The following is a 27465-nucleotide window of genomic DNA, read 5'->3' as shown; positions in this document are numbered from 1 at the left end:
TATCTATCTATCTATCTATCTATCTATCCATCTATCCATCCATCCATCCATCCATCATTTACATTTATTCATTTAGCAGACACTTATCTAAAGCAACTTACAAATGAGAACAATAGAAGCAGTTAAACTAACAGTAGGACAACAATGTGCAAGTGCTATGAACCTTTTCAGTTTAATCTAACGCAGTACATGTTAATTTTTTTTTAATTTTGTATTAAACGAATAGAAGAGAAAGTGATAGTATTACTGGATCAAGTGCTTCTTGATCCAGTAATACTAGATCTACAAAACAATACAAGATCTTAGATCTACAAGATCTACTTAGACAATACTAGATCTACAAGACAATACAAGAACTATCCATCTATCCATCCATCTATCCATCCATCCATCTATCCTTATAACCATCCATCCATTCATTCATCCGTCCGTCCGTCATTCTGTCTATTCTTATAACCATCTATCCATCCATCCATCCATCCACCCAGCGGAAACTTACATTGAAACAATATAGCCAAACACACTGTTAAAACAGCAACCAAAAACTACTGAATAAATAAATGTTTTGATTTTATCATCTACAAGGTCAAGGACATTAGGAGAAGGTTTGCTTAAAATTGAAGAACTGCTTTATATGGAGAGTAAAACACTAACACGTTCAAATATAGAGTCAAACTATCAGAGCTGATGACAGTAGAGTTTGTCTCTCACCTCAGTGGTCTGCTTGCCATTGTAGGACATCTTCTTAATGGCCACCACCTCGTGGGAATAGGAGTTTCGGGCCTGTGGGAAACCAAAACCATTTTTTTATACTATTTTTGGCTTTTACTGTTTAGTACTGCTTAAACCAGGCATGTAAAATATTATCCGTTTGCACTGTAGTTCTAAAATAATGTGGAAAACTTAAAGGCAATACTGGCATTAAAAATTATATGGTCACATACATATTGTGCATCTTTGAAAAATAAAATAAAAACAGTAAGATTGTGGAATATTATTACAATTGAACAAAATAAAAAATGTTATAAATAAAAACTTTTCTATTTTCATAATATAATTTATTCCTGTAATGGTAAAGCTGAATTTTCAGCATCATTACTCCAGTCTTCAGTGTCACATGGTCCTTCAGAAATCATTCTAATATGCTGATTTTATGCTCAAGAAACATTTCTTATTTCTATCAAACACAGTTGTGCTGCTGCTTATTTTTGTGGGAACTGATTTATTTTTTCACCCCAAATATGTCACTATTGATCAATTTAATGTGTTTGCTGAATTAAAGTATTAATATCTTAAAAAAAAAATAATAATAATCTCACTGACCCTAAACTTTTGAACGTGTGTGTTAAGTCAGGAATGCCATTGTTTGTCACTTGTAATCGCCAACAGAAGTCTGTATGGCAGACAAGAGTAATCTTAGTCTTTTCTACAACATGGGGCCAGCTGGCCCTCGCATTTAAACGGACCGAACATCTGTCTTAAGAGCAGCATCTCCTAGTTATTCTTTCCCCTCGAGACCAGCCCTACATCTGGATGGGCAGTCCGCATGTGAGTGTGTGCACGCGAGTCAGTGTATTTGAGAAAAAGAGAGAGAATGAGAGAGAAGGGGGGGATTTGCACGACGGATTCCAGTCTTGCCACAGATTTGGAATCAAAGGCTTTATGCTATAAGTTCCCAGATTAAGAAATGCACAAGAACTTGTCATGAGGCTGCAGTTCTTGTATTTGACAAAACTGCTGCACTGTGGTGCAGTTTCGAAAATGAAATGATGGGCTCCAAGTTTAACTACAGTTAAGAACTGACTGAAGGGGAGAATAAGACAAAAAAGAAAGGTTCATTGAGCTTAGGTATTAAAAGCTATTCTGGCCTCTTACGTCTCAACTATGTGCCTTTCGTCTTCTACAGAACTTAGAAAAAGAGAAGAAATATTACTAGAATGTAGAGACAATAAGTCAGTATTTTAAAATAGTTAATAAAAATGAGTTTGAAAAGTACACTGTAGATAAAGAGGAGAGTAATGGATTGAGATGCAAATATATGCAAATGATACACTGACATCATCAATGACATCATCATCACATTTTCCCCTATTCTAGTAACAGATCCAGCTAAAAAAATAATAATAAAGAAATAGACATCTCCTCAACATTTCTATACTCACAAAGTACACTGCTCCGAAACTCCCATGGCCGATCTCGTGTAGGTCGCAGAAGACTTCTTCCGGGTCATCTTTGAAAAAGAGGCTGGCCACATCCGGGTCTTTCACTGCTCCCTTCCGCGTGGACGACGGCATCATGAGTTAGACAGAACCTCTGATGGCGACGTGCTTCTGCTCGTCTTCATTCAGCAGGCCCGGCATTTACCTGCTTTGCCTGTGGACAGAATGGAGCGGATTAAAGACTGACTGCTTGTCCAAGTCAAGTGAGGGTCATTAGCAGAACAAGTGGCTTTGTGATTAGTTAAACCAAAAGTGAAAGTTCTGTCATCATTTATTCACCCTCACGTCATTTAAATCAATATTACTTTTTCTTACGTGATTGAGAACTTTTGAATAGATGTTTGAATAAAGACTTGTGCACCATATTCCAAGCATTCTGAAGTGAAACATTATTTTTCTAAACGATCATAGACCAAAATATTTTGACTTTTTAATATAGAATCTTAGCATTCAAGTGTTGCGGACTACAGTAGTTTTGAATGTTTTATAGTGTGTGTGTGTGTTTTTTTAATTAATTTTGGAGCTTGACTGCCCCAGTCCTCATCCACTTGCACAATATTGAGTGACCAGGATATTCATTAGAAACTTTCCTTTTGTGTTACACAGAAGAAAATTTAGGGTTTAAATTACATCAAGGTGAGTTAATGATGACAAAACACATATTGGGTAATCTTTAAATGATCTGTCCAGATCTTTAACTATTACCAGCCAATCACACACAAAAATATTGAGGTAAACCTAGTACAAATGGCTTGCTTAATTTAAAACATTTAAATAATAAATACATAAATTTAGTTAAAAATAATAATAATGCCCATAATAGATCACACTCACAAACCTACAGATACTAGTGAGTGTAGAACAATTCTATACTTTCTGCTAAATACCGAAATATGCCCTTCCCATCCACAAAGCCTTTATAGCTTGTTGTTCCCGGCATGTTTGAACATGCACACGTGTTTGCGATGGTAAACTGGTGTGACACAAATGTGTTTTTGTATTGGAGGCAGCTTGGTTAGGCATCATGGGAAGACAGCTCAACGTCTGGCAGCATTGCTCATCATGCTAGCATGTACACACACACACACTGGCCACCTGCATGTAACACTGCCTACTGAGTCATCAGACATCTGACACACAAGCGGCCATTGACCCAGGAACAAAAGGTGCTGAAAGTACTGTGTATCCGATATAGAGACTGAAAACATGGGCTAATATCCATCTGTACATTCATTATGAATATGATCAACATTACTGCCCAGCTCATGTACTATCAATAAAACACAACCCCTATCAACAAGAACAGCTCTGGAACCACCTTCCTGCAGTTGGTCAGTCTGTCTATCTATTTATTTAATCTATCTATCTACTCTATCTATCTATCTATCTATCTATCTATCTATCTATCTATCTATCTATCTATCTATCTATCTATCTATCTATCTATCTATCTATCTATCTATCTATCTATCTATCTATCTATCTATCTATCTATCTATCTATCTTATCTATCTATCTATCTATCTATCTATCTATCTATCTATCTATCTATCAAATGTAGCCAGTTGGTTGGAGGAGTATAGATTTCTTTTGTTTTTATCGATGGATGGATGGATGGAAACAGAAAGGTTTGGTGAAATCATGTGATAAGGAAAGATGTCTGAGAGGCGTTTTGCTCAAGTGAAGTGTGCTGTGGTGTGGTGTGGCGCAATGGATAAGACACATGCCTTTGGTGTGAGAGACCCGGGTTCGAATCCACTGTGAGACACCAATGTGTCCCTGAGCAAGACACTTAACCCCTAGTTGCTCCAGAGGCGTGCGACCTCTGACATATATAGCAATTGTAAGTCGCTTTGGATAAAAGCGTCAGCTAAATGAATAAATGTAAATGTAAAATGTAAATGTGCAATTCTGAGGTTCAAACTTGCAATGTTTTTTTTCTAACTCTGATCTTAAACCACTCTGCTATACCAGTGCCATGACCAAAAGTGATGAAGGTCACTGCAGGCAGCACTGGACCCAGTGTCATCCTAAACCACAAGAGCAGAAAAGTCTCAACCACAATTACATTTCATGACTGAGGTACTTTCAATCCTCTGACCAAATGGGTGAAATCTTACTACTTCATGCCTTGGGCATGAAGCCATCTAATTATTGCCATCTAATTATTGAATTAATACGGCAGAAATCAATTAGATTGCGGGTAGCAAAGCGGAAAGGCAGAAGAAGCCTCAACTGGACGTACACGTAAAGCAGATTCTGATTGTGACGGTTAAAGCTTTAAATTGGCATAAAGGTGAATCAGAGTTCACAGTCATCCAATAAAAATATACAGATTTCTGCACAATGCCGTCACAAAACCCATTCGTTCCAGAGCATTTATTGGCTTATGGAGAAAAAGTCTTAAACTATAAAGAACATGAACTTTCACACTTCGTTGAGTGGAAGATAGACGATAATCTCGTAGGCTACTTGCTACACTTGCCTGCATCCCCATTACACAATGTCTGCTCTAGTTTGTCTGTCACTGGTGAGTTAATAATTTTATCTCCCTTAATATCTGGTCCAAAAGAACATGTTATATGTTTATTTATTCATCTTCTTTAAAAGTACTAGAGAGGAACCAACGTTTTGCCTCAAAGTCGTTTCTGGCTGTTTGTTTTAAAACAGATTCTTAAGGCGCTACTGTACAGGGGTTCTTAAAGGCCCTCATATACTTCAAGCAAAATCGAAGGCCTCATGTTTAATACGGTAAAGCTGCTTGATTTTAAGCAATCTATTGTATAAAGTGCTACATAAATAAAAGTGATGTGACTTTACTAGAGTGCTGAATTACAGAGCTGGTGCAAACATATCCATGCTGCTATGACCTCAGGCTTCAATAGCAACAGGAGTTGACGCGAGTCTGCCGAAGTTACATGCTGTGCAACTGGGTTTCCATCGGCATTTTTTGGGGGATAATTGCATGAAAAAAATAGATGTAAACAGCAAGATGCTATTTAAATTTCCAAAATTAAATGAACAATTTGGTGGAAACAAACTAAATCCAGAAGAACTGTGGGAATGTCTCCAAGATGCTTGAAGAAACCTTCCTACAAAGCTACCTGAAAAACTATGCGCAAGTGTACCTGGACAAAAGCCGTTTTAAACGCAAAGGGTCGTTACACCATATATTGATTTGAATTAGTTAATAGAAGTTAAATCATAAATAAATTCAACTTGTGATTTTATTTTTGAAAGCATTCTCACTTTACAGCATTTTAACACAAGTGCCAGTACTTTTCACTGTACTGTAGCTTTGCAGGAAGGTTTCTTCAAGCATCTTGGAGACGTTCCCGCAGTTCTTCTGGATTTAGTTTGTCTCAGTTTTTTCTGTTTCTTCATGTAATCACAGACGGACTCGATGATGGTGAGATCAGATCATACCGGCTGTTGTCAGATTCCTTGTGCATTCAGAAATCTCACTGGATTATTACAATTAATGGCAAAAAGAATATTTGGAAATGTAAACTGATATTTCCTACTGACACACTACAGCAAAATATATAAATAACTGACTTAAAACCATTTTTTGGGGGGGACGGGGGGTGGGGGATATTAACATGCCTAAGACTTTTGCACAGTACTGTATATAAGCCTCAACTGCGAACTTGCATACATTTTTGTGTGCAATTCCCACTTCTTAAAATCCAATCAACAACTAGCTAATGGATAGAACCAAGTCCCCAAGCCTATATTTTTCATAAAAATTTTTACACTCACAATACAGAAGAAAAGATCTGTCACTAGGGGTGTAACAATACCCACGTCACGATTCGATACATATCATGATATTGAACTCACAATACGATATTATTGCGATACTCCAAGACATAAGGTAAAAGGTTAACAAAAAAATGTACTGTTGATTAAAATGTAAATTTTATATTACATTGGGTATGTAAATGAATAGGCTTGGACTTGGTGCTGGTAACCCATTGAACATGACAATAGTGCCACCAGAATAAAAATATTGATGATTCTGAAGCTGAAAATACAGAATTAGGCCTATTTTAGACGAATATGCTTGCACTCTTTCACTGACTAGATATATTTAAAATAAATGTATAGGCCAATTTTACTGGTAAAATAAGATATTTGGCATTATCAGGACCCACAAATATTCCCAGATTGCATTATTATACATTATATTCAACATTATACACTCACCTAAAGGATTATTAGGAACACCATACTAATACTGTGTTTGACCCCCTTTCGCCTTCAGAACTGCCTTAATTCTACGTGGCATTGATTCAACAAGGTGCTGAAAGCATTCTTTAGAAATGTTGGCCCATATTGATAGGATAGCATCTTGCAGTTGATGGAGATTTGTGGGATGCACATCCAGGGCACGAAGCTCCCGTTCCACCACATCCCAAAGATGCTCTATTGGGTTGAGATCTGGTGACTGTGGGGGCCATTTTAGTACAGTGAACTCATTGTCATGTTCAATATAGGGCTGGGCGATATATCGATATAAAAAATATATCGATATATTTTTAAATGCGATATGAAATTAGACCATATCGCATATATCGATATAACGTTAGTTCACCCCGCTCCCGCGCCTCCGCTCCTCCTTTTCCACTCTGCGTGCGTGTTTAGAGCATGTTATGTTACCAGAGGCGAATCATGACTACTTCAGAAACCCCAGCACAATAGGAACTACCAGGCAGTGACATAAGTGTACGTTGAAATAAAGTCTTTCACCTCAGAAAAACGGACTTTATTGTCCTGTCAGCCGTTATCCTGTGCTCGGAGCGCACACTCAATTGAACGCGCAAATGCGGCGGCGGCGCGCGCGCTGTGTATCGCCTCACTGATCAAGTGCAAAATAAACTACGAGCATGCAACGCCGTTACGTTGTAAATTACACGAAATAAAAGTAATGCAGGTATGATTTTCATTCTATTCACCAGGAGCAGTTTCCATGTTTCATCAACAGTTATTGTTAATATTGTATTCACCATACTGTCGTTTCCATATTAACCCCAAAATGCCACTATTTTTCTTTGTGTTATTTTTTATATTTTTAAATGACTGTAGTGGCTCATACCAACATTGTATTAACAAAAACTAGTTTGGGACTGCTATTTAATAGCTTTAGCATAGGCCTAATGTTTATTTATTAGTACTAGTCTTTACTAGTCATATTCTTACAATCATGTTAAGTAAAGGGGAAAAGTAGGCTATATATGTGTGTGTGTGTGTGTGTATATAGGCAAATGATAACATGTTTACACAAAATTTGTTTATATAGCCTATATTCAATGTAAACTTTGATAATCATAATTAATAAATCGCAATTAACAATTCAAAGGGAATAATCGGCAATTATGATTTTTGTCATAATCGTGCAGCCCTAAGGTGAAGAAACCTGTTTATTATTTATTCATTTGATTTTGCAACTGTTCACTGAAATAGCTGGTTTCAAAACTACTTTTAACATGTCATATTTGGCTTTGACTGAACATTTGCTCTCACTTTGCGGAAAAAATATCGGGATATATATCGTATATCGATATTCAGCCTAAATATATCGGGATATGACTTTTGGTCCATATCGCCCAGCCCTAGTTCAATAAACCAATTTGAAATGATTCGAGCTTTGTGACATGGTGCATTATCCTGCTGGAAGTAGCCATCAGAGGATGGGTACATGGTGGTCATAAAGGGATGGACATGGTCAGAAACAATGCTCAGGTAGGCCGTGGCATTTAAACGATGCCCAATTGGCACTAAGGGGCCTAAAGTGTGCCAAGAAAACATCCCCCACACCATTACACCACCACCACCAGCCTGCACAGTGGTAACAAGGCATGATGGATCCATGTTCTCATTCTGTTTACGCCAAATTCTGACTCTACCATCTGAATGTCTCAACAGAAATCGAGACTCATCAGACCAGGCAACATTTTTCCAGTCTTCAACTGTTCAATTTTGGTGAGCTTGTGCAAATTGTAGCCTCTTTTTCCTATTTGTAGTGGAGATGAGTGGTATCCGGTGGGGTCTTCTGCTGTTGTAGCCCATCCGCCTCAAGGTTGTGCGTGTTGTGGCTTCACAAATGCTTTGCTGCATACCTCGGTTGTAACGAGTGGTTATTTCAGTCAAAGTTGCTCTTCTATCAGCTTGAATCAGTCGGCCCATTCTCCTCTGACCTCTAGCATCAACAAGGCATTTTCGCCCACAGGACTGCCGCATACTGGATGTTTTTCCCTTTTCACACCATTCTTTGTAAACCCTAGAAATGGTTGTGCGTGAAAATCCCAGTAACTGAGCAGATTGTGAAATACTCAGACCGGCCCGTCTGGCACCAACAACCATGCCACGCTCAAAATTGCTTAAATCACCTTTCTTTCCCATTCTGACATTCAGTTTGGAGTTCAGGAGATTGTCTTGACCAGGACCACACCCCTAAATGCATTGAAGCAACTGCCATGTGATTGGTTGATTAGATAATTGCATTAATGAGAAATTGAACAGGTGTTCCTAATAATCCTTTAGGTGAGTGTATATAACAGTTTAATGTACTGTAGTACTGATACTAAAACTCTGAAAACTTGAATTATTTCCTTACACAGTAATTTTTGTTTTGGGTGAACTATACAATACATATTGTCACTATCCATAATATATTGTTGCATTTTTGTATTGCGATACATTGTGACACGATATATTGTTACACCCCTATCTGTCACAATTTCAGATTCATCGCATTTTAGACTAGTGTGATAGAGTCGCTTAAACACATTGCCTGTGTAAACTTATATTCTCCAACTCCCACCTTTGCCATATAATGCTGGCAAACCCTGCAACTTTTTGCTCATACACACCAGACTGCCAGCAAGCGACATGACGCAACTATGCGTAAAGTACACATCCATTCACTATAAAGTCATCCACCTAAAACAGTAGTTCTGCCTCTGAAGGGAAGATTTAGACAGCTCAAATAACAAATTTGTACAGAAGAATTAATGTGCTTTAACAAAAATACAAGCTTTACATTTTGTGCTTTTAAACCCTACAGAATCCCATGCCCCATTATTGTAAACAAGATATTTAATTTATTTTACAAACTGATGGATGGTTTGAATAAATGTTCATTTCAGAATGTTTTCGATATTGTTGATAAAGATTCAATTGCATTGAACCCAAAACATTCCTCTAATGAAGATCTATAATTTAGCCAGGCCAAACACGATTGGTTAACCTGTTCAACCAGCAACAGACAGAATGATGTCTTCTAGTTGCATCATGTCCGTCTGCCTATCTGTCTGTCTCTCTCCTTTTTCTGTTTCTGCCACTTTCAAACTCACGCATCGAGTTGCCGCCTTCTACCTTCGCTTCAAACGGTGCCTCTGAATACGACAGCATTTTCCTTTACGCTCATAGGCCGAGATCCAAAGATCTGCATCCAATAAGATTCCAGCAAAAGGGAGTCGGAGTCCCGCTTCAGGAAGAGACCGGAGGGGGGAGAGGAGGTGAGATGATGCAATGTAGAACCAACAGGTTGTAAGAGCCCAACGGTGAGAGTCCGTCTAATAACAACACATCGATTTGGAAAGCCGGTAGGAATAACTGTAAATCTATGGCTGCATTGTGCTGAAGTTGAGAGATTAGCGAGCAGGTTGAGCCAGATTAGTGGAGGGGTGAGATGGGGAGAGAGAGACTTCATGGGTATGTATGAGAGACTTCATTAGACTGACTTTTCCTCTATATAACACTCCTTCCTTGTCCCACCAGGTCCCAGTGGAAAGCTATCGGCATTACTAATTTATCTGTGAATGCGCGCACATGCGCGTGTGAGGTGCATCAAGCCTTTGAATAAAACATATGTTTGACATGTGGGTGAGAGAAGCACTCTAGACCCAAGTGTCCGCATACGGTCCGTGCTCTTAAACCACAGGCCTCCCACATATGGAGGAACCTCCACAAACACGTGAAATCCCACCAACACACGTGCACACATGCCAGGACATCCAGGCACTAGGGGTGGGCAGTAAGAGCACAATTTAAGACTTAAATATGAGCAGCGTTGGGGAAAGTTACTTTTAAAAGAAATGCTTTACAATAGTGCGTTACCCCCTAAAAAAAGTAACTAATTGCATTTCTTAGTTACTTTTTATGGAAAGTAATGTATTGCATTACTTTTGCGTTACTTTTTCTCACCTGGGCTGGGCTTGCTTGTTTAATATTTAATTAAATAAATAAAATAACAGTTCTATTTTTGACAAATCTAAAGTCCCTTTCACACCGAAAGTGAAATGATCCTTCGATGATCCAGCGCACACAACGCCACTGCACTTACTCCCAATTTCTTTCAACATGGGGACAAGAGAGGTGTCAGTCAATAAATGGGAAAACAAAGTAACTTGAGTTACTTATTTGAAAAAGTAACTTAAATATTTTGTTGCAAATATAAAAGTAATGCGTTACTTTACTAGTTACATGAAAAGTAATCTGATTATGTAACTTGCGTTACTTGTAATGCGTTGCCCCAACACTGAGTATGAGTAGCCTAAAACTAAATGGTATATATGACAAGTTCTTTTTGCTGGAAATTGGAAAATATGGTCATTTATTATACAAACCATTTCCCCCTATTTTAATAAGATCCACTGAATTAAATACTTTCTCTTTTTATAATTGATTATTTTCACTTTTACAAGGCAATCTAAAATTCTATGAAGCACTGCAAAATATGTAATTGTTTAAAGAAAGGGTTTCAATATAAATCAATAATTTATAGTCAATGGTTATAAGTATAACACCAACAAATCAACTTAATTTATTGCTATATACATACAAATGATAATGTATACAAATATTTAACGTAGTTAAAGTGTGTGGAGGGACTCAAGTACATTAGCTACAATGCTTCATTGAAGCGGTCCATGTATATAACAGTAAACCATGGAGCTAGCAACGCAAAGGTCATGGGTTTGATTCCCAATCCCAAGGAATGCATGAACTGATAAAAATATATGAGGCCAAGGCACTCAAGAATGTAGAATAAAATGTAAAAAGCCTTTATTTATTCATGGATATAACATTAACATATGTGAATGTTATTAATGTTATAGCCATGAATAAATAAAGGTTTTATATTTTTTCGACATTCTCGAGTGCCTTGGCCTCATGTTTTTTTCAAGTTGAACTATCCAAAGAGCACCGAGATACGGACTTTATACCCTGTAGAACTCTTGGCATCTTTTGTTCTATGATAAAAATATATACCTTGAAATCACTGTGACACAAACAAACAAACAAACAAACAAACAAAGTATTTGAGGTTTTAAAGGTATCAACATTAAATTGAAATGATTATATAAAATATGATTATAATAATATATTAGCTAAAAAACATTTTTGTGTTTAACACTAATAATAAACAACAGAAGCTTAGAAAAATTTATTGTTCAGTAGTGTGAAAGGTCATGATCGAATATAATTCCCTAAAATGAATAAGTCTCCCACTCTTCTCCCAAAAATCAAAGACAAAGAATTTAACCAAGGAGCCCTGGGATTCAGACACATTTCCAGAGGATTTTCTATTCTATGTATTTCACTAAAGATAAAAATGAACAGGGATGTCGTTTGAACAAGTAATACAACTTCTATGGCCCAAGGGAAAGACTTAATCAAGTTTCTACAAAATCACCAAATTTGGAGTGAAAGTAGAACATTTGTGATCAAATATTCAGTTAAGAAGCCAAAAAAAAAAATATCATTTTTGGTGGAGCAAAAAAAGTGTCAATACTACTGATCGACATATATATTTTATCATCATAAATTTGCTTTAAGGTGAAAAAGACAAGTGCAAAATTAATGTATAACGATATGACGAGTTAAAAAGAAAAGTCAAAAGTCGTGACGCTGTGTGTGTGTGCGCGTAACAACGTGTATGCCGTATAAGAGAGGCCAATGTTTTATTCATTTCTCTGATGACTGTGCGTCAGGAGACGGAGGTCTTTGATGTGAGTTGTAAGCAGCACACAGATCAGTTCTTAAGTCGAATCCTTTAATCAGCACTAACATGAGCTGTGCAGTCATCAGTGTCACTCATTCATCACCACAGATGAATAAATAACAGTCACATCATTAGATCCAGAAATGAATATTTACTTATGCCACAGACACACATAAAAGAATAACCTATGTATGTGTTAAATAAATAAAACAATAGTCCTACATCAATGACTGCTGCATATTTTTTTAATATTTAAAGGAGAAATGTCATGGAAAACAGACTTTTCATTGCTCTTTTGAAACAAATGAGTTGATATTGATACAGGGTTTCCCAAAATAGGGTTCATGAAACCATAGGGGTTTGTGAGCTGATGAAAAGCAAATAATTAATTAAATCTTAAAAATTAAAAAAATTATCAAAATAACACTTAATAAAAAAACAAGAAGAATGAGAGGATGAAATATTGTATTTGTTTATATGCATGTTATGTGAACATTAACCGACATCAGAGAAATGTGAACACGCAAATGTGTTAAATTATTGAAATATTAACTTAAACTCAAAGGGTTCTTCATGTAAATAGTTAAGGTAAAAAAAGATTCATCTGACAAAAAAAAGTTTGGGAATCCCTGACATCAATACATTTAGTATCCAGTAAATAGACCACCCTGATTTGCAAAACCACATATTTTCAAAACTGATTAGTCGGTCTTAAGGCCCATTCACACCAAAGAAGATAATGATAAAGATATCATTCTAAATATCGTTCTAAATATAAAAGAATAGCAGAGTCCACACCATAACTATAACGATAACAGCACAGAGAAACAAGATCGTTGGAATCACTTTCAGAACTATTTTTTCCAGCTGATTGACAGCCAATCAGAATCCATCCTGCTTTAAACAGCTCGAGCATTTAAAGCGCCAGACCACAAAACCGCAACGCGCTTAGAATAAACAGAACGATATCGTGTGTTGGTGTGGAAACTAATATAGTTACTGCTATAGTTATCTTTATAGCTATCCTTCTTTGTGTGAACGGGCCTTTATTCTGCATCTAGATCTAGTTGTTGAATCCCAATACTACGACTGCTTCCAGTGTCACAGTTATGGGCAGACAAAGTCTGAAAGTCTGAAAACTAAAAGTAATTGCATCTGTAATTGAAGCAACTTTTAAACGTCAGCAAAAATAAACGAGTAAATTATTAAATAAGCTAAAAAAAAAAAGGTTACAATTTTGTTTTTTATTAACCACAGTTGCTGGATGACTAGTTGACCCTACTGATGAAACCTTACTGAACAGCATTATAAACTACAACATTAATTTGATGTTAACTATTTGAAAATGTTGTCTACTTTCAGGTACATTAAGGCTGCATAATATTGAATATTTATGATATACTCTATTTTGTTGGCAATATATTGGATATTCATAATATGCATTATTTTGTTGGCAATATACAATTAAAAAGCATAATTTAATGTGCTTTTTATATTTAAAAAAACATATATTTCCTTTAAATGTAAATGAAATAAGACATGTAGAAATGTTCAATTGATTAACAACAGATATAGCTTGGCACCTCAGGCAGCTCATAATTAGGAAACTATAGAGTGAATCACAAAAGAGAGCTGGAAAACCGCAGCATTTCAGAGCTGAGAGGAAGAGAGGAAGTAAAGGAATAGAGAGAGAGAGAGAAAAGAGGGTCAAAAAACAACCTCCTCTACATTTCCCAGGGCACCCCTCATGTTCACATCCTCACTCACTCTCTCTGCTGCTTTTTTCCTCTCTGTTTGTGTGACTCAGCAGACAGTGTTGCTCACTGACCAGGGGTGGGGGAGAGATAGAACGAGAGAGAGATGGGGAGAAAGAGAAAGAGAGAGAAGGGCCGTGGGAGAAAGACAGTGAGAGATCTGGAGCAGGGCAAGACTAGAAAAAGCTGGCTTCTCCTGCCTGACTGCTTTAATTCAGTATGATCGGCTGCTTCTCCACATAGACGACTCTATTTAGAGTCTCTAACATTCCCCCAAAAAAACGCTGTAACATTTCTGCTTCATGCAGCACGCAGGGCCGGGCGGCTCGTAAACGCACGCTTGCAGAGACTGTTAGAGGAAGTGAGAGAGGCGGAAAGAGAGAGAGACCTTTAAACAAAGTGACAGATGTTGATGGTCTGGGCCAAGTGTGTCTTATGCCGCTTAGTCTTCTGGTTCATGACGAACAGAAATACTGGATGCCAAAAACATGAAAGACAAACTAAATTTGAACATCACAGTGGGACACAAGCACAGTTTTCAACGAGCACACAATGAAATGCTGCTGCAATTAATACAAAAATTCCTTAAAAAAAAAAGACAAAAGTTGGCTGACTGGCTCTGTCTTTAGAAAACGTAGTGGTCGAGAAAAAAACACAAAAAAACAAATTCATTATTCATGACGCTTGTTAATTTTATATTGCCAACAAAATGTACATTCTAAATAGCCAGCAAAAAGTCTCTCATCCATATTCAATATATTCCCAACAAAATGATCGAGTAATTCTTAATTATTTAACATATATCATAATCCTTTTTTCATCTCTCGTCACCATCAAAAAGCTCCTCGTTTTTCTTCTGATAGGGTTTGATACTGACAGTGTGATCAAGTTCATGTAGCCTCAGAGAAGTACACGAGGAGGAATTGAGTCGTGCAGTTTGCAGAATGATTCACTCCTTACTATGAAAAGCTTTAAAAAAAAATCATAAAAAGAAGTCTCTAGGTAGGAGGCTTTTTGTAGCGCAGAGTTCAGGCATGGCACAAATTCTACCTGGGAAAGTATTTAAGGTCAATGACAAAAAAAAAAAAAAAAAGCCCTCCAGGGAGAGATGTTACAGTGGGTCTAAACATGAGGCAGAGGTTACTTGACATTTACAGCAGGATTTTTGCAGGACAACCTTTATTTTATGTTTGTAGTTATGCATGTATACATATTAGTGTTGTAGTCAAGACCACCAAAACCAAGACCAGAGTGTGTTGAGACCAAAGCAAGACCAAGACTTTGAGGGGTTGAGAGCAACACTAGACCAAGACCAAACCAGCACTCCTCAAAAAAAAAACATCGGAAAGATCCACATTTACTGCCTGGGAAATGTAGTATTATAATAATAAGACTCTACATAGAGCTGTTACCAATCAAAAGAAATCACTAACAACAAAATTCGTCGGCAAAGAAATTGCATCTGAATTGGTACAATTACAACTGCATAAATATTAAGATTAATGTTTTAAAAAAAAAAAAAAAAAAAACATATTTGAATATAGAAATATGATGGAACATTAAATGATACTTTTAAATATGAAACTAAAACCACCCGTAGGTGGCAGCAAATCACTTAATGAGTAAGTCATTGAATCATTTATTCAACTATTTTGTTTAAAGTAGCTGATTCGTTCAGTGACGAAACACCGCTGTGTTGCTCGGAAATGCAGACCAGTTCTTCTGTGGGTTTGTTTGGAACTCTTTTCATTGCCAAAACAGAAAAAAACGTATTTAAAACAAGTTTAAAATAGTGTCTAAAATGTAATATTAACTTTGTTTACTGAACGTTTGTACAAAATCACATTTCTACAATACTTTGGTGAATAGTAAGTTAAAAAGAACAACATTTATAAAAAAAAAAAAAACACAAATCTTTTGTAACATTGTCCTTGCTGAATAAATGTATTAATTTCTTTCAACAAAAAAAAAAATCATACTGACCCCATAGTGCCCTTCAGCAGGAGCTTAACCCCAGGATGATCCATTGGAAGTCTCTCTGCTATTAGTGTACTGTAAATCACTTTAAATAAAAAGCATCTGTCAAATACCAGGTGACCATTAATTGGAAGGGATTTGTCTCTAGAGTAACCTGAGGTTAAGTGTCTGGCTAAGTTCCCAGAATGATCCTATAATATGATTCAAAACATTAAGTAGCATCATGCCCCTGTGAGAGTGATCGCCTCTGCAATTACAATATTATTTACATCACAAATAAGAATAGTAGGCTGTCACAGCCCATAAAATTGATAAAAATATGCAGTTCAATTCATTTTGACACAGAAGCCATGATAACGAGTAATAATGTGCATGCTGACAGGCATCTGTGACTATATGTTTACAGCTGTAGTTTGGGGCCCCGGGTCGCTGCTTCATGCCCTGAGAGATAAGATAACAATTTCAGCAACATGTGAGAGAAAATAAAGGGTGTTATGCTTGACTAACCAGAGGAGAACACTTTCATTTTTTAATTAAAAGTACATTATAATATAGACGAGGGTTGCAGGGTTTTTTATATAACCCAAGAAGAACATGAACAAAATCAATAAGTGTAAAAAAAGGGTAGAATCAGGATCACGCTTTTGATAACAAAAATCGAGGGAAAAAAACAACTATCATCATTAGGCGTTAAACAACATGAGATGTGAGCTCTTTTACAAACTAACTAGTAACTAAAATAAATAATTAAATAGAAAAAATAATAATACTCTATTATTATTTTTTATTATATAGTAGTTTTGGGGTCAGTATTATGTTGTTAAAGAAATTATTACTTTTGATCAAGTTAATCGGTTCTTTATGAATAAAAGAGACTGTAAAGATATTTATGATGTTACAAAACATTTCTATATAAAAAAAAAAAAAAAAAAAACTCCTTTTGAAAGACTCCTGAAAAAAATGGATCACAGTTTCCACAAAAATTTAGCAGCACACCTGTTTTCAACATTGATAATGGTTAGAAATGAGCAAAATCAGCATATCAGAATGATTTCTGAAGGATCGTGTGACTGAAGACTGGAGTAATTAGAAAATTCAGCTTTGCCATCACAGGCAAAATACTGCATCAGTTATAGATGCAGCAAACCTAGAGATGCAGTGGGAATGTGTCATGGAGAACTGAGCCAGGCCTGTACATGACAGAGCAGATAGCTGATAGCATTTCGGTTTCCATTACCCCAGCGGCGTCAGAATGAACCAGTTAGGAATTCCCAGCGAAGGGAATTCGACAACGGATTTTACGATTTCTTTGCCAATCTACTACGCCGCCGCCACACACAAAAAACAGCCCAAGTGCGCGTGCTCTTCCTTCCTGCCCCACTTTCATCTCGTTTCATGAGAAAGCCATCATTAAACAGCATTTAATGTTGCCAAAACCGCCTTTTCATTTAGAGTCACGGTAGAAAAAAAAAAGGCTGAGCAGCATCTGCATAACACAACCGCACAAACCCAAACAGATGAGGAGAGAGAGAGAGAGAGAGAGAGAGAGAGAGAATTAATTCCCTTAATGTAATATAGGTCAAAGGCACTGGGCCGCAGCAGAATGAGGTGGCTGCCAGTCATTCAGTACGGTTGAGCTGATGAGGAACATGGGTAAGGAAACAGAGAGCTGATAGCATGGCTGTGGCTAACAGAGGTCAAATGGAAGGTTTATTTGGGGATTGAGGGGGGAATGGGGTTTGTAACCACTACAAAATCAAACCCATTCAATCCAAAATTCATCCCACAGCCTTTCGTAGCTCAGCAAAGAGTTTTTATGAAAATAAAAAGAGCGCCTGATAGCATGGACGTCCCATCCCGGCGAGACCGGATAGTAAAAAGACAATATTTAAGGACATGATCAGTCGTTCCGGTTTCTGTTCTTGTGTTGAACAGCATGACTACACTCGCCTCACGATGGGGTGGGGGGGGAGACACAGCCCAAGGCTAATGCTAGCCCAGATTTTCCACTCCTGATCATCATGGACTCGTAATCTGCATATGCCAAAACCGAAAAGAGATGAGTGTCCCCTCACTCACCTGTGCTAGAGTTGTCCCCTCACTCACCTGTGCTAGAGTTGTTACAAGTCAGCAGGTTGTAATGAGTTGCATGGATCAGATTAACAATTTATAGCGTCTATTTTCACTCTATGACTCTTCTGATGTGTGTGAACTTGAAGGGAATCGTTCACCCAGAAATGAAAAATGTTATCATATTGATATCATTTGCACACCCTCATGTTGTCCTCACCACCTCTTACTTTGATGGAAAACAGAAGCTTGGACACACCGTCGAAGATCTGCTTTTAAAGGTGCCCTAGAATTTGAAATTGAATTTATCTTGGCATAGTTAAATAACAAGAGTTCAGTACAAGGACATGACATACAGTGAGTCTCAAACACCATTGGTTTCTCCTTCTTATTTAAATCTCGTTTTTGAAAAACACCCCTGAAAAATAGGCGAATCTCCACATAACACCGACTGTGACGCAACAGTCGGGATCATTAATATGTACGCCTCCAAAAATTTGCATATGCCAGCCCATGTTCAAGGCCAGGCGGAACTGCGCAGCCGAATCATCGTCCGAATCATTTTTCTTCGAGAGACATCATGGCTTGCAAATGAGCGGAGCATGGCAGTTGCTCAGTGTTTGGATGTACAAATGAACACAAAGGTATTTTTTTTGTTCCTTCATCCGAGCCTCTGAAGAACCAGTGGGTTATGTGAATGTCTGATGTGTAATTGTTCAAGTTCAGACAGATAATCTTTCTCTCAAAGTCGTTCAATACTGTTTATGCATCAGTAAATCAAGCCAGTGACTAAACGATCAACTTCACGTCGTTTCTCTTAGTAGGATGAAAATAATCGTACTTAAACTGTGATTAATATACAGATAGCGATCAAAGAACGATCCCTTTCCAGTCGTCCAAGCTGTCAATCACACAGCGCGAGTTTATCTGGACACTTGGCAAAACTCGTTATGAAATCAATGATGCTGTTACACTGTACAACGAAGCTCTTACTGTACGTACATCATGTTTGCATTGGTGAAATCATTAGTGAGAGTGCAGAAACTGCGTTGCAATGATAAGATCTTCATTCACGTGATCAACAGGCTTACACTGAAGTCTCACAGCAGCCAATCACAGCAGTGGGCGTTTACACTGAAGTCTCACAGCAGCCAATCACAGCAGTGGGCGTTTACACTGAAGTCTCACAGCAGACACGCCCCTTCAAACAGAGTGTTCAAATCAGAGGCTAAAATCAGGCTAGGAAAAACGCCTTTTATTTCTAAATTATAACAAATTTTGATCTAAAAAACATACTAACATTATAAGGGCACCCCAGGAAACATTCTAAAATAATAAAATAATCCATGCAAGGGCACCTTTAACGTTTCATGAAAAAAAAAAAAAAAATAGGGCTAGAATGGCATGAAGAGTAAATGATGACAACATTGTGCTTTCTGGGTGAACAATTCCTCTAATATGAATGAATATGCGATTTCAGTTTATAAATGGCACCTCTCACCTAGTCCACTTACACAAATAAATAGTCTACAGTGTTGAGTATGTTTAATGGTGAATGTGGGTGTTTTGTTGATATGGCGGTGAAGAAAAATAAATAAATAAAATATATAGTAGCAGATATGCTTCTAGGCACATCAAGACAAAAGATTGATCAAATTAATTATCAAAGATGACAAAATATAAGCCATTTTCAGTCCTCCGTTCGATCCAAGTCTTCATATTATGCCCACAGACATGACACTGCATGGCCAGCGCACGCTCTCTATTAACAAACAAACCAAATCAGAGTATCTCTGTAGCTTGTACACGCTGGAGCTAACAGGCCTGAAACACAGCCACCTCACTCTGCCTCTGGCCTTCCTTTAGGTGTCAGCTGATATCTAATCTGATATTCTGGCAGTTCATGTTCCTGTTAAACACCATCGGCAAGGGTGTCCGATTGACTGAGTAGACATAGAAAGACCAACCACAGTATTTGTTTGAATGTCTGCACTCTGCAGTGTGTTTTTTCACTGTCGTTAGCAATGATTGGACATTAAAACTCCATTCAGCCAATCACAGACATTTAATGTGCATATACTACAACTTTGCTTTATCTAAAAGCTTTGAATGGGATTCATTCAAAAGGTTCAACTAAAGTTATTTTCAGCGTATAAGGAGGAGAATATGAAACAGGAAAGCATTACCACTACAGGGAATTTTAAGGAATTTAACAATTTCGAGTCAATCCACTTTGCATTTCTGATTAGTTAACGATTTAATTAAGTAGTAGTGTGGGGTTCTGGATGGCATGGTGGCTTAGTGGGTAGCACTGTCGCCTCACAGACAGAATGTTCCCGGTTCGACCCCCACACAGTCCAAAAGACATGCAGACAGATTGACTGTGTGTGTGTGTGTGTGTGTGTGTGTGTGTGTGTGTGTGTGTGTGTGTGTGTGTGTGTGTGTGTGTGTGTGTGTGTGTGTGTGTGTGTGTGTGTGTATATGTGTGTGTATATGTGTGTGTGTGTGTGTGTGTGTGTAAGAGTCCCAAGCCTTGTAATGGGCAGGGTTTGGTACAGACCTGGCAACCTACCCTGGAAAAACATTGCCAAGAAAATTCAAGGACAGTCTCTCACGTATGGCAAGAGATGGCCATAGAATGACATAGAAAGATTCGGATACGACTGAAAAGGTTAATGAGAGAGAGTGTGGGGTTAGGGCTGTCACGATGTTAGATTTTTCACACCACGGTTATTGTGGCCAAAAGAATTCACGATATCGATATATCGCGATATCTATAGAATCTATGGGGGAAACCCCCTGTTAACAGTTAATGTCACGTTTCCCATTCCATGATGACTAGTAAAATAATATCCGCGTCGCGTCTATGACAACTCGAGGTATTGCACACCGGACTCGCACTTTCTCAGTTTATGGCCAGCAATATCATTATGTTTAAGGACATTATGGAATTGAGATAATGTCTGTACTATGTTATGATTATACTGTACAATTAAATACAATAGTTGCTGAGTCTGTGATCTGAACACTTTTTTCTGCGCTCTGTGTCGCGGCAGGATTTTGAACAAGGTCCTGAGCCGTTGCTGGGCGCCGCGGACAGACGCCGAATAGAACCGCGCTGTGCTTCTCGTCCGGTGTGTGTACATTCATACAGAATGTGTTCGAATTTTAAAGACGTGGCGCTGCGCTTCTCGTCCGGTGTGCGACCACCTCTAAGGTGCTGTTTTCTTTGAAGCCGAAGAACTCTGTTGTTAATACTGGCGAGCTCAGCTTACTTTTTTCGGGTGTGGACAGAGTGTTTCACTCTAGCTGCGCGGGCGCGGACGAGCGCTGCGTCTAGAAAACGCCAATATCGCCAATACCGGTATATTGTATTGCTCTAAATTAACACGATGTCGATATTTCATGCTTTGAATATCACGATTATCGTCAATACCGGTATATTGCGACACCCCTATGTGGGGTTATCCTGTCTGAGTGTTTTAACATGTTGTTCTTCCTGCATCGGTGGAAGAACACAGACGTTCAAGGACTGTTAATGAAACCAAACATAAAAAACATTCGGTTTCAGAAACTAGAACCGGTCCTGAATAAGAATCAGTTTTCAAATCAACCAAATTTCAGAAACTTCCCCTATTGAAATGATGTGTATGCTGTGTGTATGCTGTAAACGTCACAATTGTGAACGTCATAAGTGATATGTAAAGTATATCCTGTGTTTATTGTATTGTGTTTATCATGTGACCTTGCAACTGATGTTTAAATAGAACATAATAAAATGTGATACAAGACAATAAAATAGTGAATCACCAAAGTCCACTTGTCTGACACACATTTTAAAGCTCATTAGGTCACAGTTTGTTTCTTGGCTACATGTCATTTAGTCTTTCACTGAAGAGAGAGAGAGATTGTGAGTGTTGATTATCTGCGTCTGTACAGCGTCTCTATGTAATAGCGAAGTTGTGAGTTTGATTTAAAAAACAATGAAGTTATCACCTCGTTGCTGAGAAATAGTGTACAATGTAAATTATTTCCGTTGTTTTCACAGCATTATAGTGTTTTTCTCAACAGTTTGTTGCTGTATAAGTTACTTATGTACAGTACAGTAGATTTGGTTGCTTTCACAGTATTATTTTGTATTTTCAACAGTTAGGTACTGTGCACACAGTTGACAGTAAGTTATTGTAGATTTTCAATGCATTCTGGGAAATTATTAGTTACTGTAAATCTAAATTACAGCAGTGCAAACTGACCACGAAAAACACCTTGTATAAAACATTGCTTTCAGTAGCGAAGTGATTTTTATTTATAAAATTCACAGGGAAGAGGTTGAAAACCAGTTTCTATGAGTGATTTCTATGCAATTTCTTACCTGTGAGCGCATACTAGCAAGTCTGCTTCATAATACACCATTAAAAAGCTATCTTTGTGGGCAAACGTGCCGCCCTCGCCTTGACGAACAAATGAGTTTAGACGTGGTCAGATGTCCAGATATCCGATATGTATCTTAGTGGCTCAGAACAAATGCGGAAAAATTTGTATCAACTAGTGCGGCTTTTTGTATTTACACGTGTACAATCAATTCCTATCTCTGTCAGATGCGAGTTAAAAAAAATTAAAAAAAATACAAATAAAATTTGTGCCAGTGTAAACGCAGCATAAGTCATGTTTTGGGGACAGTAAATAATCTTTTTCATAACAACATTGATGTTTGGTGTAATCTCGGTTCATCTCAGGATTGATCTTTATTTTCTCTGACAGTTCGATCTCCCTACAGCTACAAAGTTATCAATTTCACAGCACATTGATTTCAGCCACACACACACACACTCTTGCACACAGCCCATGCTTACTCAAACATACACACCATGCACTGCAGAGGAATACAAACTACAATGTGACACTCACAACGGCCTGTAAGAACCTGTTATGGAGAACAGAGCGTGAGACATCCCACTTGACATCCTATAGTCTAATTCATACACGTATAAGGATTTTCAACAGGCCAATTTTAAAATACCAAAAAAAAAAATACCTGTTGCAATTGTTCAAACATTAAGGATGTTGTGTACACCTAAATTCATTTAAAAAATTTTATTTAAGTGATTTTAGTGTTTTTTTCATCTAGATGAATTGTCCATAGCCTTAAAAAATGTCATGTGGTGCGACCATGATTTATCTTAAAATTAATTAATTTCCTTAACATGCTTAAATATTTTTTTACAAGTTCTTGGTAATTAAAGTGTTTAGTGTCTATTTATCAAATAATCCTGACATATAAAATGTATCACAGTTTCCACAAAAATATGAACATTGATAATAATCAAAAATGTTTCTTGAGCAGCAAATCATTAGTGACCCTGGATCACAAAACCAGTCACAAGTCGCAAAGGGTATTTGTGGCAATAGCCAACAATACATTGTATGGGTCGATTTTTCTTTTATTCCAAAAATCATTAGGATATTAAATAAAGATGGTTTATATTTTGTAAATGTCCTACCATAAATTTATAAACATTTATTTTTGTGAGTGAATATAGCAATATCGCAGACATAAATGGACAACTTTAAAGGCGATTTTCTCAATGTTTCGATTTTGTAGCACCCTCAGATTCCAGATTTTCAGTTGTATCGGCCAAATATTGTTCTATCTTAACAAATCATACATCAATAGAAAGCTTATTTATTCAGCTTTCATATGATGTATAAATCTCAATTTAAAAAAAATTACCCATATGACATTGACCCATTGAGTGGTTTTGTGGTCTAGGGTTACATATTAGAATGATTTCTGAAGGATCATGTGACACTGAAGACTGGAGTAATGATGCTGAAAATTCAGCTTTGATCACAGGAATAAATTACAGTTTACTATATATTCACATAGAAAACAGATATTTTAAACTGTAATAATATTTCACTCTTCTCCTGTCAAGGTACTCTGCTCTTGCTGCAGGGTCAGAATTTTTTCGCTTGGCAGTGGCATCTGGTAAAATAGATTAAAATAGTTTTAAATAAATAAATAGGCAATACTAAATACACTACACATAAATGCAGTATTACTAAACTGAAATTACATGCTCTCATTTTTTTTCTTTTTTTTTTTCTCATATTGTACAAAGAGTAAACAAACTGTCTGAAATATATAAAAAAAAAACATCCCAAATTGCATAAAAATCTATTCCAAATGATACTAAAGTAAAGTACTTTTTTATATAAACCGTCAATTGAATATAAAAGCATAAAACTGCCAATCTAGGACATATATCTATCATTGAAAACAGTCTGCAGTGGTCGCACCACATGATATTTGGTCGCACCACATGATATTTTCAAATTCAGTCATAATTTACAGGCACAGAATTGGCCACCTAAACAAAACAAGCTAGCTTGCCAAAAAAGGTCACTATGACATTTATAATAAAAATACATATTTGTAGAAATAACTTTAATAAATTTTTTTTGAGGTCATACCACATGACATTCAAATTTGGCAACTACATACCAACCATTACAAAGGTTTATTTTTTTTTCCAATTTGAGAGAATTACAAACCTACTTGCTGCTTCCATGGGTCCTTGGTAAATTGGTCCCAAAATGGTAGTTCCTTGATGGTCGCACCACACGATATTTCATAAAATGGACATCATCGGACAAAGTTTGTTTGTATATTATGATGGAAATATAAATGCAAATGCTTTGAATTTTTGCAAAACATTTTGGAAATCATGCCAAATAGTGCAGAATATAAATTTGAATAAATTCAGAGTAATTTCAAAGATGTTTTCAAAACAGAAGTTATGGCCGGACGGTCGCACCACATGATGTTTTGACACTTTAAATAAATAAAAAAAATAACAAATAAGTAAAGGTTTTTGAAAAGTTAAAGTGAGTACATACATGGGAGAGGTACTACAAATATGCAGTATCTTTTTAGGCATTTAAACCCATTTTTGCCTGAAAAAATTGACCCACACATGCTCTAAGCTCTCCGACTGTTGTTCTGGTACACCTGAGTAAAGTGTGCATGTAAAATACATCTACAACTGACACTGTAAGGCACTGCAAGAGGTACAAAAAATAACTCCCACAAGGGACATACAAACACAAATTAACTAACTAGTGTTTCAGATGGGCACTATGGTGGTTAATTAACTAAAGCATGGTAATATCTCACAAGAGGACAACTAACCAACAAACTAACATTTTAACATGGGGAATACAGAAGCAGAGGCTTAAGTCGACTACATTTTAATTAGTTTGTAAAAATGTTAAAAAGCCGCATGCCCTAACGTTAATGTAAGCCTAGATACATGTGCGCTAATATTAGGCGCATATATCCAAATGTTTGTGCGGCGTGTGGAATCTTAAATTAGTACCGCACTTACTACACGACATGTTTAACTTAGCTTCCAAGTCCACACCCCAGAGCGCATCTTCTCAAAGGCCGGATTTATTGTGAGCAATACACAGAGCTCACTTCTCCCCGCCCTCAACAATGTGGACTAACTCTTGTTCCTTTTCTCATAATATGAGAGATCGGTGTGATGTTAAGTCAGGTATAGCCTAATAGCCAGTTTGCTGCTATTCATTTATTCGTTTTTATATAATGTACTATATTTATTTTGCGTTCTGACCTCTGAAAAACTGGGTTTTCATTCAATGTTAAAGAGTTAGTTCACCCAAAAATGATTGCATAATTTACTCACCCTCAAGCTATCCTAGGTGTATATTACTTTCTTTTTTTAGCCGAACAAACAATCTGAGTTATATTAAAAATATGCTGGCTCTTCCAAGCTTTATAATGGGAGTGATTGGTGGTATTACCATATTTTTTGAAGTCCAAAACAGCGCATCCATCCATCATAAAAGTAATCTATACAGTTCCAGGGAGTTAATAAAGACCTTCTGAAGTGAAGCGATGCGTTTTTGTAAGAAAAATCTCTTTATAATTATAGCTTTATTTCCCCACAATGCGCTAACTAACCAAACAACAAACTAACTACCATTTCAGACATGTACGCTTCAAATTTCACAAGGTGAAAAGCAACTAACTAAATATACGTACATTTCAGACCTAGGCACTACAGTAGCACCACAATTTCCCCAAGAGGTGCCAACCAAATCCAATCAAAAAAATTTAATTCAGAAATGGCCACTACAATTTCCAGGGAACTAACTAACTAACAAGTACCAAACGTCATATGGTGTGACCGGTTTTCCAAGTCACACCATATGATATATTTGTCACACAATATTACAAACGTCTTTTTTAATGATAAATAAATAAATATTCAAAACATATTGAATGAATTTAATGGTGAACATTATATATGTATTCCTTTTCGATTTTATACTTAATTTAACCATGTTTAACCATGTTTGCCATGCTTTGCATAGATGCAATTTTTTTTGTCTGTGTCAGGCAGAAATGTCAAGTAAAGAGAGGACACAAAAATACAGGGAAAGACTCAATGCTGACCATGCAAGGAGAGAGGAGGTCCTGAGGGAGAGGAGGAACAAGTAAAGAGATCATGCCAGTTCACACAGAACAGACACCTTCTATAGGGATTCGAATCTGATCTAAATTATTAACTCTCCATACTGAGTATCACAACTGTTCATATCCAGATTTGTGTCAGATTTGATATTCGATTTGAGCGAAGATCTTTTACAGTGAAGGTTGGTAATTGTTTTTCTTATCCAGCACCGTCACCAGTGGGGTTCCACAAGGGTCCATTTTTGGCCCTGTCTTGTTTTCATTATATATGCTTCCCTTGGGAATGATATATATATATATATATATATATATATATATATAAACATTTTTAAATGGTATTTCTTACCATCTATTTGCCTTTAAGACCTAATTGTAATGTTTCTTGTGCAACACTCCGTAGGTTTCTGGTTTTTGTTTGTTTTTCTTTTTTTATTATTGCTTTATGTACTTGGGATGTACAGCACTTTGAGTTACTGTGTAGCCTGTAAAGTGCTCTATAAATAAATACAATAGAATGTGTCGTCCTCTGAAATATCTGCATTGGTTTCTATGGGTATATGCCAAAAACAACAGCAACGTGGAGGGGTTTGCAATAGAGATATTTTTTGTCTTATATACAACAGGAAAGTAGCTGTGTTTCCATTACCCTTCAAATTGAGCTAAGTGAAATTGCGAATGGAAAAATACACCCCATGGAAACACGTTAATTTTGCAAAAACTCTTATTGCAAAAAATAACTATATTCATAGCCTCATAAATTTCAGAAGGTCAAAAACATTTGTTCACACTGTAAGTCCAAATCCGATCACCTCAGTATTGTCTTAATTTACATCTCCTTCCCTTCACCCCTCTTCCCCGATCTCTTCTCTCCACATGTTGAAACGACCTGAAATTCACCCAAAAATCTATATGGTTTTAATGTGAACAATTATC

The 27465-nt window shown here is 36.9% G+C and overlaps 1 protein-coding gene across 2 annotated transcripts in view; it reads right to left on the bottom strand.

Moving 5' to 3' along the window:
• taok3a (TAO kinase 3a) overlaps window positions 1–27465 on the bottom strand; it is a 75779-nt gene that overhangs the window by 25220 nt on the left and 23094 nt on the right. For both annotated transcript variants that reach the window (XM_084413444.1, XM_084413445.1), the window contains exons 2-3: window positions 2163–2373; window positions 712–783 (exon numbers count right to left, since the gene is read on the bottom strand). In XM_084413444.1, the coding sequence (XP_084269570.1) occupies window positions 712–783; window positions 2163–2297 (207 nt within the window). In that variant the 5' untranslated portion in view covers window positions 2298–2373. The remainder of the gene's footprint in view (window positions 1–711; window positions 784–2162; window positions 2374–27465) is intronic.

The sequence above is a fragment of the Rutilus rutilus genome (assembly GCF_951802725.1).
Source record: "Rutilus rutilus genome assembly, chromosome: 7".
NCBI classification, from domain to species: Eukaryota; Metazoa; Chordata; class Actinopteri; order Cypriniformes; family Leuciscidae; genus Rutilus; species Rutilus rutilus.
The sequence above is the reverse complement of the archived record's forward strand: the minus strand, read 5'-3'. Positions and strand labels throughout refer to the sequence as shown.